Source organism: Coregonus lavaretus (genome assembly GCF_964263955.1).
Source record: "Coregonus lavaretus genome assembly, contig: HAP1_SCAFFOLD_622, whole genome shotgun sequence".
In the NCBI taxonomy this organism is placed as follows: Eukaryota; Metazoa; Chordata; class Actinopteri; order Salmoniformes; family Salmonidae; genus Coregonus; species Coregonus lavaretus.
This window is the reverse complement of record NW_028158449.1, coordinates 227,442-244,941: the sequence shown is the minus strand read 5'-3', so window position 1 is coordinate 244,941 and position 17,500 is coordinate 227,442. Positions and strand designations below refer to the sequence as shown.

Genomic DNA, 17,500 nt, shown 5'->3' with positions numbered 1-17,500 from the left:
TTTCTCTGTGTTTTACAGTGTCCCTAACTTCTCTCTCTATATACATCAGGACGGAGACGGTGGTGGAAAAGATGCTGACCAACTGGATGTCCATCTGTCTCTACTCCTTCCTCAAGGTAGTGCATGTACTGTGTGTGTGTGTGTGTGTGTGTGTGTGTGTGTGTGTGTGTGTGTGTGTGCATATGAAGCTGAATTCTTTTCCTGATGTCCCCATTACTCACATAAATATGTGAGTGTGTGTATCTGAGTGTCATACTGTGTACCCCTCTAGGAGGTGTCTGGGGAGCCCTGACTGTCATACTGTGTACCCCTCTAGGAGGTGTCTGGGGAGCCCCTGACTGTCATACTGTGTACCCCTCTAGGAGGTGTCTGGGGAGCCCCTGACTGTCATACTGTGTACCCCTCTAGGAGGTGTCTGGGGAGCCCCTGACTGTCATACTGTGTACCCCTCTAGGAGGTGTCTGGTGAGCCCCTGACTGTCATACTGTGTACCCCTCTAGGAGGTGTCTGGGGTGCCCCTGACTGTCATACTGTGTACCCCTCTAGGAGGTGTCTGGGGAGCCCCTGACTGTCATACTGTGTACCCCTCTAGGAGGTGTCTGGGGAGCCCCTGACTGTCATACTGTGTACCCCTCTAGGAGGTGTCTGGGGAGCCCCTAACTGTCATACTGTGTACCCCTCTAGGAGGTGGCTGGGGAGCCCCTGACTGTCATACTGTGTACCCCTCTAGGAGGTGTCTGGGGAGCCCCTGACTGTCATACTGTGTACCCCTCTAGGAGGTGTCTGGGGAGCCCCTGACTGTCATACTGTGTACCCCTCTAGGAGGTGTCTGGGGAGCCCCTGACTGTCATACTGTGTACCCCTCTAGGAGGTGTCTGGGGAGCCCCTGACTGTCATACTGTGTACCCCTCTAGGAGGTGTCTGGGGAGCCCCTGACTGTCATACTGTGTACCCCTCTAGGAGGTGTCTGGGGAGCCCCTGACTGTCATACTGTGTACCCCTCTAGGAGGTGGCTGGGGACCCCCTGACTGTCATACTGTGTACCCCTCTAGGAGGTGTCTGGGGAGCCCCTGACTGTCATACTGTGTACCCCTCTAGGAGGTGGCTGGGGAGCCCCTGACTGTCATACTGTGTACCCCTCTAGGAGGTGTCTGGGGAGCCCCTGACTGTCATACTGTGTACCCCTCTAGGAGGTGGCTGGGGAGCCCCTGACTGTCATACTGTGTACCCTTCTAGGAGGTGTCTGGGGAGCCCCTGACTGTCATACTGTGTACCCCTCTAGGAGGTGGCTGGGGAGCCCCTGACTGTCATACTGTGTACCCCTCTAGGAGGTGGCTGGGGAGCCCCTGACTGTCATACTGTGTACCCCTCTAGGAGGTGGCTGGGGAGCCCCTGACTGTCATACTGTGTACCCCTCTAGGAGGTGTCTGGGGAGCCCCTGACTGTCATACTGTGTACCCCTCTAGGAGGTGTCTGGGGAGCCCCTGACTGTCATACTGTGTACCCCTCTAGGAGGTGGCTGGGGAGCCCCTGACTGTCATACTGTGTACCCCTCTAGGAGGTGTCTGGGGAGCCCCTGACTGTCATACTGTGTACCCCTCTAGGAGGTGTCTGGGGAGCCCCTGACTGTCATACTGTGTACCCCTCTAGGAGGTGTCTGGGGAGCCCCTGACTGTCATACTGTGTACCCCTCTAGGAGGTGGCTGGGGAGCCCCTGACTGTCATACTGTGTACCCCTCTAGGAGGTATCTGGGGACCCCCTGACTGTCATACTGTGTACCCCTCTAGGAGGTGGCTGGGGAGCCCCTGACTGTCATACTGTGTACCCCTCTAGGAGGTGGCTGGGGAGCCCCTGACTGTCATACTGTGTACCCCTCTAGGAGGTGTCTGTGGAGCCCCTGACTGTCATACTGTGTACCCCTCTAGGAGGTGGCTGGGGAGCCCCTGACTGTCATACTGTGTACCCCTCTAGGAGGTGTCTGGGGAGCCCCTGACTGTCATACTGTGTACCCCTCTAGGAGGTGGCTGGGGAGCCCCTGACTGTCATACTGTGTACCCCTCTAGGAGGTGTCTGGGGAGCCCCTGACTGTCGTACCGTGTACCCCTCTAGGAGGTGGCTGGGGAGCCCCTGACTGTCATACTGTGTACCCCTCTAGGAGGTGGCTGGGGAGCCCCTGACTGTCATACTGTGTACCCCTCTAGGAGGTGTCTGGGGAGCCCCTGACTGTCATACTGTGTACCCCTCTAGGAGGTATCTGGGGAGCCCCTGACTGTCATACTGTGTACCCCTCTAGGAGGTGGCTGGGGACCCCCTGACTGTCATACTGTGTACCCCTCTAGGAGGTGTCTGGGGACCCCCTGACTGTCATACTGTGTACCCCTCTAGGAGGTATCTGGGGAGCCCCTGACTGTCATACTGTGTACCCCTCTAGGAGGTGTCTGGGGAGCCCCTGACTGTCATACTGTGTACCCCTCTAGGAGGTGGCTGGGGAGCCCCTGACTGTCATACTGTGTACCCCTCTAGGAGGTGTCTGGGGACCCCCTGACTGTCATACTGTGTACCCCTCTAGGAGGTGTCTGGGGAGCCCCTGACTGTCATACTGTGTACCCCTCTAGGAGGTGGCTGGGGAGCCCCTGACTGTCATACTGTGTACCCTTCTAGGAGGTGTCTGGGGAGCCCCTGACTGTCATACTGTGTACCCCTCTAGGAGGTGGCTGGGGAGCCCCTGACTGTCATACTGTGTACCCCTCTAGGAGGTGGCTGGGGAGCCCCTGACTGTCATACTGTGTACCCCTCTAGGAGGTGGCTGGGGAGCCCCTGACTGTCATACTGTGTACCCCTCTAGGAGGTGTCTGGGGAGCCCCTGACTGTCATACTGTGTACCCCTCTAGGAGGTGTCTGGGGAGCCCCTGACTGTCATACTGTGTACCCCTCTAGGAGGTGGCTGGGGAGCCCCTGACTGTCATACTGTGTACCCCTCTAGGAGGTGTCTGGGGAGCCCCTGACTGTCATACTGTGTACCCCTCTAGGAGGTGTCTGGGGAGCCCCTGACTGTCATACTGTGTACCCCTCTAGGAGGTGTCTGGGGACCCCCTGACTGTCATACTGTGTACCCCTCTAGGAGGTATCTGGGGAGCCCCTGACTGTCATACTGTGTACCCCTCTAGGAGGTATCTGGGGACCCCCTGACTGTCATACTGTGTACCCCTCTAGGAGGTGGCTGGGGAGCCCCTGACTGTCATACTGTGTACCCCTCTAGGAGGTGTCTGGGGAGCCCCTGACTGTCATACTGTGTACCCCTCTAGGAGGTGGCTGGGGAGCCCCTGACTGTCATACTGTGTACCCCTCTAGGAGGTGTCTGGGGAGCCCCTGACTGTCATACTGTGTACCCCTCTAGGAGGTGTCTGGGGAGCCCCTGACTGTCATACTGTGTACCCCTCTAGGAGGTGTCTGGGGAGCCCCTGACTGTCATACTGTGTACCCCTCTAGGAGGTGGCTGGGGAGCCCCTGACTGTCATACTGTGTACCCCTCTAGGAGGTATCTGGGGACCCCCTGACTGTCATACTGTGTACCCCTCTAGGAGGTGGCTGGGGAGCCCCTGACTGTCATACTGTGTACCCCTCTAGGAGGTGGCTGGGGAGCCCCTGACTGTCATACTGTGTACCCCTCTAGGAGGTGTCTGTGGAGCCCCTGACTGTCATACTGTGTACCCCTCTAGGAGGTGGCTGGGGAGCCCCTGACTGTCATACTGTGTACCCCTCTAGGAGGTGTCTGGGGAGCCCCTGACTGTCATACTGTGTACCCCTCTAGGAGGTGGCTGGGGAGCCCCTGACTGTCATACTGTGTACCCCTCTAGGAGGTGTCTGGGGAGCCCCTGACTGTCGTACCGTGTACCCCTCTAGGAGGTGGCTGGGGAGCCCCTGACTGTCATACTGTGTACCCCTCTAGGAGGTGGCTGGGGAGCCCCTGACTGTCATACTGTGTACCCCTCTAGGAGGTGTCTGGGGAGCCCCTGACTGTCATACTGTGTACCCCTCTAGGAGGTATCTGGGGAGCCCCTGACTGTCATACTGTGTACCCCTCTAGGAGGTGGCTGGGGACCCCCTGACTGTCATACTGTGTACCCCTCTAGGAGGTGTCTGGGGACCCCCTGACTGTCATACTGTGTACCCCTCTAGGAGGTATCTGGGGAGCCCCTGACTGTCATACTGTGTACCCCTCTAGGAGGTGTCTGGGGAGCCCCTGACTGTCATACTGTGTACCCCTCTAGGAGGTGGCTGGGGAGCCCCTGACTGTCATACTGTGTACCCCTCTAGGAGGTGTCTGGGGACCCCCTGACTGTCATACTGTGTACCCCTCTAGGAGGTGTCTGGGGAGCCCCTGACTGTCATACTGTGTACCCCTCTAGGAGGTGGCTGGGGAGCCCCTGACTGTCATACTGTGTACCCTTCTAGGAGGTGTCTGGGGAGCCCCTGACTGTCATACTGTGTACCCCTCTAGGAGGTGGCTGGGGAGCCCCTGACTGTCATACTGTGTACCCCTCTAGGAGGTGGCTGGGGAGCCCCTGACTGTCATACTGTGTACCCCTCTAGGAGGTGGCTGGGGAGCCCCTGACTGTCATACTGTGTACCCCTCTAGGAGGTGTCTGGGGAGCCCCTGACTGTCATACTGTGTACCCCTCTAGGAGGTGTCTGGGGAGCCCCTGACTGTCATACTGTGTACCCCTCTAGGAGGTGGCTGGGGAGCCCCTGACTGTCATACTGTGTACCCCTCTAGGAGGTGTCTGGGGAGCCCCTGACTGTCATACTGTGTACCCCTCTAGGAGGTGTCTGGGGAGCCCCTGACTGTCATACTGTGTACCCCTCTAGGAGGTGTCTGGGGAGCCCCTGACTGTCATACTGTGTACCCCTCTAGGAGGTGGCTGGGGAGCCCCTGACTGTCATACTGTGTACCCCTCTAGGAGGTATCTGGGGACCCCCTGACTGTCATACTGTGTACCCCTCTAGGAGGTGGCTGGGGAGCCCCTGACTGTCATACTGTGTACCCCTCTAGGAGGTGGCTGGGGAGCCCCTGACTGTCATACTGTGTACCCCTCTAGGAGGTGTCTGTGGAGCCCCTGACTGTCATACTGTGTACCCCTCTAGGAGGTGGCTGGGGAGCCCCTGACTGTCATACTGTGTACCCCTCTAGGAGGTGTCTGGGGAGCCCCTGACTGTCATACTGTGTACCCCTCTAGGAGGTGGCTGGGGAGCCCCTGACTGTCATACTGTGTACCCCTCTAGGAGGTGTCTGGGGAGCCCCTGACTGTCGTACCGTGTACCCCTCTAGGAGGTGGCTGGGGAGCCCCTGACTGTCATACTGTGTACCCCTCTAGGAGGTGGCTGGGGAGCCCCTGACTGTCATACTGTGTACCCCTCTAGGAGGTGTCTGGGGAGCCCCTGACTGTCATACTGTGTACCCCTCTAGGAGGTATCTGGGGAGCCCCTGACTGTCATACTGTGTACCCCTCTAGGAGGTGGCTGGGGACCCCCTGACTGTCATACTGTGTACCCCTCTAGGAGGTGTCTGGGGACCCCCTGACTGTCATACTGTGTACCCCTCTAGGAGGTATCTGGGGAGCCCCTGACTGTCATACTGTGTACCCCTCTAGGAGGTGTCTGGGGAGCCCCTGACTGTCATACTGTGTACCCCTCTAGGAGGTGGCTGGGGAGCCCCTGACTGTCATACTGTGTACCCCTCTAGGAGGTGTCTGGGGACCCCCTGACTGTCATACTGTGTACCCCTCTAGGAGGTGGCTGGGGAGCCCCTGACTGTCATACTGTGTACCCCTCTAGGAGGTGTCTGGGGAGCCCCTGACTGTCATACTGTGTACCCCTCTAGGAGGTGGCTGGGGACCCCCTGACTGTCATACTGTGTACCCCTCTAGGAGGTGTCTGGGGAGCCCCTGACTGTCATACTGTGTACCCCTCTAGGAGGTGTCTGGGGAGCCCCTGACTGTCATACTGTGTACCCCTCTAGGAAGTGGCTGGGGACCCCCTGACTGTCATACTGTGTACCCCTCTAGGAGGTGTCTGGGGAGCCCCTGACTGTCATACTGTGTACCCCTCTAGGAGGTGGCTGGGGAGCCCCTGACTGTCATACTGTGTACCCCTCTAGGAGGTGTCTGGGGAGCCCCTGACTGTCATACTGTGTACCCCTCTAGGAGGTGTCTGGGGAGCCCCTGACTGTCATACTGTGTACCCCTCTAGGAGGTGTCTGGGGAGCCCCTGACTGTCATACTGTGTACCCCTCTAGGAGGTGTCTGGGGAGCCCCTGACTGTCATACTGTGTACCCCTCTAGGAGGTGTCTGGGGAGCCCCTGACTGTCATACTGTGTACCCCTCTAGGAGGTGGCTGGGGAGCCCCTGACTGTCATACTGTGTACCCCTCTAGGAGGTATCTGGGGAGCCCCTGACTGTCATACTGTGTACCCCTCTAGGAGGTGGCTGGGGAGCCCCTGACTGTCATACTGTGTACCCCTCTAGGAGGTGGCTGGGGAGCCCCTGACTGTCATACTGTGTACCCCTCTAGGAGGTGTCTGGGGACCCCCTGACTGTCATACTGTGTACCCCTCTAGGAGGTGGCTGGGGACCCCCTGACTGTCATACTGTGTACCCCTCTAGGAGGTGTCTGGGGACCCCCTGACTGTCATACTGTGTACCCCTCTAGGAGGTGGCTGGGGAGCCCCTGACTGTCATACTGTGTACCCCTCTAGGAGGTGTCTGGGGAGCCCCTGACTGTCATACTGTGTACCCCTCTAGGAAGTGGCTGGGGACCCCCTGACTGTCATACTGTGTACCCCTCTAGGAGGTGTCTGGGGAGCCCCTGACTGTCATACTGTGTACCCCTCTAGGAGGTGTCTGGGGAGCCCCTGACTGTCATACTGTGTACCCCTCTAGGAGGTGTCTGGGGAGCCCCTGACTGTCATACTGTGTACCCCTCTAGGAGGTGTCTGGGGAGCCCCTGACTGTCATAATGTGTACCCCTCTAGGAGGTGGCTGGGGAGCCCCTGACTGTCATACTGTGTACCCCTCTAGGAGGTGTCTGGGGAGCCCCTGACTGTCATACTGTGTACCCCTCTAGGAGGTGTCTGGGGAGCCCCTGACTGTCATACTGTGTACCCCTCTAGGAGGTGTCTGGGGAGCCCCTGACTGTCATACTGTGTACCCCTCTAGGAGGTGTCTGGGGAGCCCCTGACTGTCATACTGTGTACCCCTCTAGGAGGTGGCTGGGGAGCCCCTGACTGTCATACTGTGTACCCCTCTAGGAGGTATCTGGGGAGCCCCTGACTGTCATACTGTGTACCCCTCTAGGAGGTGGCTGGGGAGCCCCTGACTGTCATACTGTGTACCCCTCTAGGAGGTGGCTGGGGAGCCCCTGACTGTCATACTGTGTACCCCTCTAGGAGGTGTCTGGGGACCCCCTGACTGTCATACTGTGTACCCCTCTAGGAGGTGGCTGGGGACCCCCTGACTGTCATACTGTGTACCCCTCTAGGAGGTGTCTGGGGACACCCTGACTGTCATACTGTGTACCCCTCTAGGAGGTGGCTGGGGAGCCCCTGACTGTCATACTGTGTACCCCTCTAGGAGGTATCTGGGGAGCCCCTGACTGTCATACTGTGTACCCCTCTAGGAGGTGGCTGGGGAGCCCCTGACTGTCATACTGTGTACCCCTCTAGGAGGTGTCTGGGGACCCCCTGACTGTCATACTGTGTACCCCTCTAGGAGGTGTCTGGGGACCCCCTGACTGTCATACTGTGTACCCCTCTAGGAGGTGTCTGGGGAGCCCCTGACTGTCATACTGTGTACCCCTCTAGGAGGTGGCTGGGGAGCCCCTGTATATGCTGTACAGAGCCATCAAGTACCAGGTGGATAAGGGACCAGTAGACGCTGTGACGGGGAAAGCCAAGCGCACCCTGAACGACAGCCATCTACTGAGAGAGGACATCGACTACTGCTCTATCGTACGTCTGTTTTCTTTTTTCATAATACATACTCTCCCTCCCTCCCTCCCCCTCTCCCTCCCTCCCTCCCTCCTAACTCTCCTTCCCTCCTCTCTCCCTCCCTCCCTCCCTCCCTCATTCCCAACTCTCCCTCCCTCCCTCCCTCCCTCCCTCCTAACTCTCCCTCCCTCCCTCCCTCCTTCCCAACTCTCCCTCCCTCCCTTCCTAACTCTCCTTCCCTCCTCTCTCCCTCCCTCCCTCCTAACTCTCCTTCCCTCCTAACTCTCCCTCCCTCCCAACTCTCCCTCCCTCCCTACTATCTCTCCCTCCCTCCCTCCCAACTCTCTCTCTCTCCCTCCCTCCCTCCCAACTCTCTCTCCCTCCCTCCCTCCCTCCCTCCTAACTCCCCCTTCCTCCCTCCCTCCCTCCCTCCTAACTCCCCCTTCCTCCCACCCTCCTTCCCAACTCTCCCTCCCTCCCTTCCTAACTCTCCTTCCCTCCTCTCTCCCTCCCTCCCTCCTAACTCTCCTTCCCTCCTAACTCTCCCTCCCTCCCAACTCTCCCTCCCTCCCTACTATCTCTCCCTCCCTCCCTCCCAACTCTCTCTCTCTCCCTCCCTCCCTCCCAACTCTCTCTCCCTCCCTCCCTCCCTCCCTCCTAACTCCCCCTTCCTCCCTCCCTCCCTCCCTCCTAACTCCCCCTTCCTCCCTCCCTCCTTCCCAACTCTCCCTCCCTCCCTTCCTAACTCTCCTTCCCTCCTCTCTCCCTCCCTCCCTCCTAACTCTCCTTCCCTCCTAACTCTCCCTCCCTCCCAACTCTCCCTCCCTCCCTACTATCTCTCCCTCCCTCCCTCCCAACTCTCTCTCTCTCCCTCCCTCCCTCCCAACTCTCTCTCCCTCCCTCCCTCCCTCCCTCCTAACTCCCCCTTCCTCCCTCCCTCCCTCCCTCCTAACTCCCCCTTCCTCCCTCCCTCCTTCCCAACTCTCCCTCCCTCCCTTCCTAACTCTCCTTCCCTCCTCTCTCCCTCCCTCCCTCCTAACTCTCCTTCCCTCCTAACTCTCCCTCCCTCCCAACTCTCCCTCCCTCCCTACTATCTCTCCCTCCCTCCCTCCCAACTCTCTCTCTCTCCCTCCCTCCCTCCCAACTCTCTCTCCCTCCCTCCCTCCCTCCCTCCTAACTCCCCCTTCCTCCCTCCCTCCCTCCCTCCTAACTCCCCCTTCCTCCCTCCCTCCTTCCCAACTCTCCCTCCCTCCCTTCCTAACTCTCCTTCCCTCCTCTCTCCCTCCCTCCCTCCTAACTCTCCTTCCCTCCTAACTCTCCCTCCCTCCCAACTCTCCCTCCCTCCCTACTATCTCTCCCTCCCTCCCTCCCAACTCTCTCTCCCTCCCTCCCTCCCTCCTAACTCCCCCTTCCTCCCTTCCTCCCTCCCTCCCTCCTAACTCCCCCTTCCTCCCTCTTTACTGCTATCTCCTCTCTCTGGTCAGACTCTGATGGTGAAGAGTGGTGTGGAGATGCAGCTGTGTCCGGTCAAGGTGTTGGACACAGACACCATCACACAGGTCAAAGACAAGATCCTAGACCAGATCTATAAAGGAGTTCCCTTCTCACAGAGACCTGCTGCAGACTCACTAGACCTGGGTAAGGAATAGCAGACTCACTAGGCCTGGGTAAGGAATAGCAGACTCACTAGGCCTGGGTAAGGAATAGCAGACTCACTAGGCCTGGGTAAGGAATAGCAGACTCACTAGGCCTGGGTAAGGAATAGCAGACTCACTAGGCCTGGGTAAGGAATAGCAGACTCACTAGGCCTGGGTAAGGAATAGCAGACTCACTAGGCCTGGGTAAGGAATAGCAGACTCACTAGGCCTGGGTAAGGAATAGCAGACTCACTAGACCTGGGTAAGGAATAGCAGACTCCCTGGGTAAGGAATAGCAGACTCACTAGGCCTGGGTAAGGAATAGCAGACTCCCTGGGTAAGGAATAGCAGACTCACTAGACCTGGGTAAGGAATAGCAGACTCACTAGACCTGGGTAAGGAATAGCAGACTCACTAGGCCTGGGTAAGGAATAGCAGACTCCCTGGGTAAGGAATAGCAGACTCACTAGACCTGGGTAAGGAATAGCAGACTCACTAGACCTGGGTAAGGAATAGCAGACTCCCTGGGTAAGGAATAGCAGACTCACTAGGCCTGGGTAAGGAATAGCAGACTCCCTGGGTAAGGAATAGCAGACTCACTAGACCTGGGTAAGGAATAGCAGACTCACTAGACCTGGGTAAGGAATAGCAGACTCCCTGGGTAAGGAATAGCAGACTCACTAGGCCTGGGTAAGGAATAGCAGACTCACTAGGCCTGGGTAAGGAATAGCAGACTCACTAGGCCTGGGTAAGGAATAGCAGACTCCCTGGGTAAGGAATAGCAGACTCACTAGGCCTGGGTAAGGAATAGCAGACTCACTAGGCCTGGGTAAGGAATAGCAGACTCACTAGGCCTGGGTAAGGAATAGCAGACTCACTAGGCCTGGGTAAGGAATAGCAGACTCCCTGGGTAAGGAATAGCAGACTCACTAGGCCTGGGTAAGGAATAGCAGACTCCCTGGGTAAGGAATAGCAGACTCACTAGGCCTGGGTAAGGAATAGCAGACTCACTAGACCTGGGTAAGGAATAGCAGACTCACTAGGCCTGGGTAAGGAATAGCAGACTCACTAGGCCTGGGTAAGGAATAGCAGACTCTCTAGGCCTGGGTAAGGAATAGCAGACTCCCTGGGTAAGGAATAGCAGACTCACTAGGCCTGGGTAAGGAATAGCAGACTCACTAGACCTGGGTAAGGAATAGCAGACTCCCTGGGTAAGGAATAGCAGACTCACTAGGCCTGGGTAAGGAATAGCAGACTCCCTGGGTAAGGAATAGCAGACTCACTAGGCCTGGGTAAGGAATAGCAGACTCACTAGGCCTGGGTAAGGAATAGCAGACTCACTAGACCTGGGTAAGGAATAGCAGACTCCCTGGGTAAGGAATAGCAGACTCACTAGACCTGGGTAAGGAATAGCAGACTCACTAGGCCTGGGTAAGGAATAGCAGACTCTCTAGGCCTGGGTAAGGAATAGCAGACTCCCTGGGTAAGGAATAGCAGACTCACTAGACCTGGGTAAGGAATAGCAGACTCACTAGACCTGGGTAAGGAATAGTGAATATATTGTTTTGAATGTGGAAACTCTACTAATGAATGTGATGTTTTAATTGTGGTCAATGTGATGTTTTAATTGTGGTCAATGTGATGTTTTAATTGTGGTCAATGTGATGTTTTAATTGTGGTCAATGTGATGTTTTAATTGTGGTCAACACACCAGTTCTGACCTCAGTGGTTTCAAGAACCGTTAGTAAGGAATACTGAACCCAGTTTGTTTGTAAAGCACCCTTCATACAACGTTTTGCAGCCCAAAGTGCAAACAGAGATCTAGGTATGTCACAGAAATGGTTCTTTGAACCACTCTCAGGTAATGAGTAACCTTGCCTGAGACCTGAAGAGTTGCGTTAGCTCCCCAAGCTATTCGCTAGGCTTGAGCTTACCAGGCTAGCGCAGTCTCGTAACATTAAGATAACCCGGGTTCAAACCCAGACCTATAAATTCTTACCTAAGATGATCTTTTTACCACTGGTTTGAGGTAAATGTGATTTGTCTCGTCAGAATGGCGATCTGGGCAGGCGGGTCACCTGACTCTGTCAGACGATGACGTCACAGCAGTCTTCCAGGGCCGCTGGAAGAAACTCAACACTTTGCAACACTACAAGGTGCCAGACCACACACAACCACTACACACACAACCACTACACACACACACACACACACAACCACTACACACAACCACTACACACACACACACACACAACCACTACACACAACCACTACACACACAAACACAAACACAACCACTACACACACACACACACACACACACACACACACAACCACTACACACAACCACTACACACACAAACACAACCACTACACACACACACACAACCACTACACACAACCACTACACACACAAACACAACCACTACACACACACACACAACCACTACACACACACACACAACCACTACACACACAAACACAACCACTACACACACACACACACACACACACACACACAACACACACACACACACACACACACACACAACCACTACACACACACACACACACACACACACAACCACTACACACAACCACTACACACACACACACACAACCACTACACACACACAACCGCTACACACACACACACACACACACACACAACCACTACACACACACACACACTCCCCATACACACACACACAACCACTACACACACACACACACACACACACACACAACCACTACACACAACCACTACACACACACACACACAACCACTACACACACACAACCGCTACACACACACACACACACACACAACCACTACACACACACACACACTCCCCACACACACAAACACAACCACAACCACTACACACAACCACTACACACACACACAACCACTACACACACACACACAACCACTACACACACACACAACCCCTACACACACACACACCACACACACACACACACACACAACACTTACACACACACTCACCATACACACACACACAACCCCTACACACACACACACCACACACACACACACACACACACACACACAACACTTACACACACACTCACACAACACTTACACACACACTCACCATACACACACACACAACCCCTACACACACACAACCCCTACACACCACACACACACACACAACACTTACACACACACACAACACTAAGATCTGCTAACGTGAATGTTTTCTCGACAAGGTGCCGGACGGCGCTACAGTGGCCCTGATCCCTGGATCAGCTGTTGTCATGGGGATACACCAGGTCTACCAGACTGGAGAGAGTAAATACTGTTATAACCTGTTATAACCTGTTATAACCTGTTTAATAAGATATCAACTATATCAACCTGTTATAACCTGTTTAATAAGATATCAACTATATCAACTGTTTTATAGCTGTTTTATTACAGCACATCATTACTGTAAAGATTTGGTAGTGATCTTCAATGTTATGGTATGTTGTGTTATGGAAGGAGAAACCAGACAGATATCATATGTATAGTATTATGGTCTGTTGTGGTAGCTGTGTTATGGAAGGAGAAACCAGACAGATATCATATGTATAGTATTATGGTCTGTTGTGGTAGCGGTGTTATGGAAGGAGAAACCAGACAGATATCATATGTATAGTATTATGGTCTGTTGTGGTAGCGGTGTTATGGAAGGAGAAATCAGACATATATCATATGTATAGTATTATGGTCTGTTGTGGTAGCGGTGTTATGGAAGGAGAAACCAGACAGATATCATATGTATAGTATTATGGTCTGTTGTGGTAGCTGTGTTATGGAAGGAGAAACCAGACAGATATCATATGTATAGTATTATGGTCTGTTGTGGTAGCTGTGTAATGGAAGGAGAAACCAGACAGATATCATATGTATAGTATTATGGTCTGTTGTGGTAGATGTGTTATGGAAGGAGAAACCAGACAGATATCATATGTATAGTATTATGGTCTGTTGTGGTAGCTGTGTTATGGAAGGAGAAACCAGACAGACATCCTTTAAACAATGTTATGTTAAAAGTATTGCCCTACTATAAGATTTGCCCTTTTTGACCTGGAAGTGTGTCCCTCTGTCCAAAGTGGCACCCTGTCCCGTTGGTAGTATTTTCAGATGTGCCCCGTGTCTCCCTCTTTGTATGTGTAACCTGGATCTGGAAGTGTGTCCCTCTGTGTACTCCGTAGAGATGTCCATGTTGGAGGGGGAGGGGGAGGAGGGTGTGAGGCTGTGGCACCTGGTGAAGTCCAGCGAGGACCCAGAGATCCCCAAACACAGCAGCATGAGGGAGAGAGAGAGGGCCAAGGCCATACCAGAGATCTACCTGACACGACTATTATCTATGAAGGTAGGTACACACACAACCACTACACAACCACTACACACACACACACACACAACCCCTACACACACACAACCCCTACACACACACACACACACACACACACACACACACACACACACACACACAACCCCTACACACACACACACACACACACACACACACACACACACACACACACACACACACACACACACACACACACACAACCACTACACACACACACACACAACCCCTACACACACACACACACACACACAACCCCTACACACACACACACACACACACACACACAACCACTACACACACACACACACACACAACCCCTACACACACACACACACACACACACACACAAATTAACTGCTTTAGCGGTTCTAGTGTTAATCCATTTAAAAGTCAGGCTGTGACACAACAAATGTGTAATAAGTCAAGGGGTATGAATACTTTCTGAAGGCACCGTAGATGTCTAAAGGATGTTATCTCTCTCTCCAAAAGGGGGCGCTGCAGAAGTTATGGTACAGTATATACAGTGAGGGGGAAAAAGTATTTGATCCCCTGCTGATTTTGTATGTTTGCCCACTGACAAAGAAATGATCAGTCTATAATTTTAATGGTAGGTTTATTTGAACCATGAGAGACAGAATAACAACAACAAAATCCAGAAAAACGCATGTCAAAAATGTTATAAATTGATTTGCGTTTTAATGAGGGAAATAAGTATTTGACCCCTCTGCAAAACATGACTTAGTACTTGGTGGCAAAACCCTTGTTGGCAATCACAGAGGTCAGACGTTTCTTGTAGTTGGCCACCAGGTTTGCACACATCTCAGGAGGGATTTTGTCCCACTCCTCTTTGCAGATCTTCTCCAAGTCATTAAGGTTTCGAGGCTGACGTTTGGCAACTCGAACCTTCAGCTCCCTCCACAGATTTTCTATGGGATTAAGGTCTGGAGACTGGCTAGGCCACTCCAGGACCTTAATGTGCTTCTTCTTGAGCCACTCCTTTGTTGCCTTGGCCGTGTATTTTGGGTCATTGTCATGCTGGAATACCCATCCACGACCCATTTTCAATGCCCTGGCTGAGGGAAGGAGGTTCTCACCCAAGATTTGACGGTACATGGCCCCGTCCATCGTCCCTTTGATGCGGTGAAGTTGTCTTGTCCCCTTAGCAGAAAAACACCCCCAAAGCATAATGTTTCCACCTCCATGTTTGACGGTGGGGATGGTGTTCTTGGGGTCATAGGCAGCATTCCTCCTCCTCCAAACACAGCGAGTTGAGTTGATGCCAAAGAGCTCGATTTTGGTCTCATCTGGCCACAACACTTTCACCCAGTTCTCCTCTGAATCATTCAGATGTTCATTGGCAAACTTCAGACGGGTATGTATATGTGCTTTCTTAAGCAGGGGGATCTTGCAGGCACTGCAGGATTTCAGTCCTTCACGGCGTAGTGTGTTACCAATTGTTTTCTTGGTGACTATGGTCCCAGCTGCCTTGAGATCATTGACAAGATCCTCCCGTGTAGTTCTGGGCTGATTCCTCCTCGTTCTCATGATCATTGCAACTCCACGAGGTGAGATCTTGCATGGAGCCCCAGGCCGAGGGAGATTGACAGTTCTTTTGTGTTTCTTCCATTTGCGAATAATCGCACCAACTGTTGTCACCTTCTCACCAAGCTGCTTGGCGATGGTCTTGTAGCCCATTCCAGCCTTGTGTAGGTCTACAATCTTGTCCCTGACATCCTTGGAGAGCTTTTTGGTCTTGGCCATGGTGGAGAGTTTGGAATCTGATTGATTGATTGCTTCTGTGGACAGGTGTCTTTTATACAGGTAACAAGCTGAGATTAGGAGCACTCCCTTTAAGAGTGTGCTCCTAATCTCAGCTCGTTACCTGTATAAACGACACCTGGGAGCCAGAAATCTTTCTGATTGAGAGGGGGTCAAATACTTATTTCCCTCATTAAAATGCAAATCAATTTATAACATTTTTGACATGCGTTTTTCTGGATTTTTTCGTTGTTATTCTGTCTCTCACTGTTCAAATAAACCTACCATTAAAATTATAGACTGATCATTTCTTTGGCAGTCGGCAAACGTACAAAATCAGCAGGGGATCAAATACTTTTTTCCCTCACTGTATATACCTAGCTGTGTGTCTAAAGGATGTTATACATCTCTCTCCTCCAGGGGACGCTGCAGAGGTTATGGAAAGTATTCAGGCCCCTTGACTTTTTCCACATTTTGTTACGTTACAGCCTTATTCTAAAATTGATTAAATAAAACTATTTCCTCAGCAATCTACACACAATACCCCATAATGACAGTGAAAACACGTTCTTAGAAATTATTTACATAAGTATTTAGACCCTTTGCTATGAGACTCGAAATTGCGCTCGGGTGCATCCTGTTTCCATTGATCATCCTTGAGATGTTGTCCACCTGTGGTAAATTTAAATTGATTGGACATGATTTGGAAAGGCACACACCTGTCTATATAAGGTCCCACAGTTGACAGTGCATGTCAGAGCAAAAACCAAGCCATGAGATCGAAGGAATTGTTCGTAAAGCTCCGAGACAGGATTGTGTCGAGGCACAGATCTAGGGAAGGGTACAAAAAAATGTCTGCAGTATTGAAGGTCCCCAAGAACACAGTGGCCTCCATCATTCTTAAATGGAAGAAGTTTAGAACCACCAAGACTCTTCCTAGAGCTGGCCGCCCGGCCAAACTGAGCAATCGGGGGAGAAGGGCCTTGGTCAGGGAGGTGACCAAGAACCTGATGGTCACTCTGAAAGAGCTTTAGAGTTCCTCTGTGGAGATGGGAGAACCTTCCAGAAGGACAACCATCTCTGCAACACTCCACCAATTAGCCCTTTATGGTACAGTGGCCAGACGGAAGCCACTCCTCAGTAAAAGGCACATGACAGCCCGCTTGGAGTTTGTCAAAAGGCACCTAAAGGACTCTCAGACCATGAGAAACAAGATTCTCTGGTCTGATGAAACCAAGATTGAACTCTTTGGCATGAGTGCCAAGCATCACGTCTGGAGGAAACCTGGCACCATCGCTACGGTGAAGCATGGTGGTGGCAGCATCATGGTGTGGGGATGTTTTTCAGCGGCAGGGACTGGGAGACTGGTCAGGATTGAGGGAAAGATGAACAGAGCAAAGTACAGAGAGGTCCTTGATGAAAACCTGCTCCAGAGCACTCAGGACCTCAGACTGGGGCAAAGGTTTACCTTCCAACAGGACAACGACCCTAAGCACACAGCCAAGACAACGCAGGAGTGGCTTCGGGACAAGTCTCTGAATGTCCTTGAGAGGCCCAGCCAGAGCCCGGACTTGAACCCGATCGAACATCTCTGGAGAGACCTGAAAATATCTGTGCAGCAACGCTCCCCATCCAACCTGACAGAGCTTGAGAGGATCTGCAGAGAAGAATGGGAGAAACTCCCCAAATACAGGTGTGCCAAGCTTGTAGCGTCATACCCAAGAAGAC

The 17,500-nt window shown here is 53.3% G+C and overlaps 1 protein-coding gene across 1 annotated transcript in view; it reads left to right on the top strand.

The window, feature by feature from the left end:
* The window catches only part of LOC311124012 (plexin-B3-like), a 73,792-nt gene that overhangs the window by 46,160 nt on the left and 10,132 nt on the right, over positions 1–17,500 (top strand). Inside the window, exons 22-27 of the mRNA XM_084198233.1 lie at positions 50–116; positions 7,861–8,007; positions 9,471–9,624; positions 11,676–11,779; positions 12,861–12,942; positions 13,851–14,011. Of these exons, the coding sequence (XP_084054359.1) occupies positions 50–116; positions 7,861–8,007; positions 9,471–9,624; positions 11,676–11,779; positions 12,861–12,942; positions 13,851–14,011 (715 nt within the window). The remainder of the gene's footprint in view (positions 1–49; positions 117–7,860; positions 8,008–9,470; positions 9,625–11,675; positions 11,780–12,860; positions 12,943–13,850; positions 14,012–17,500) is intronic.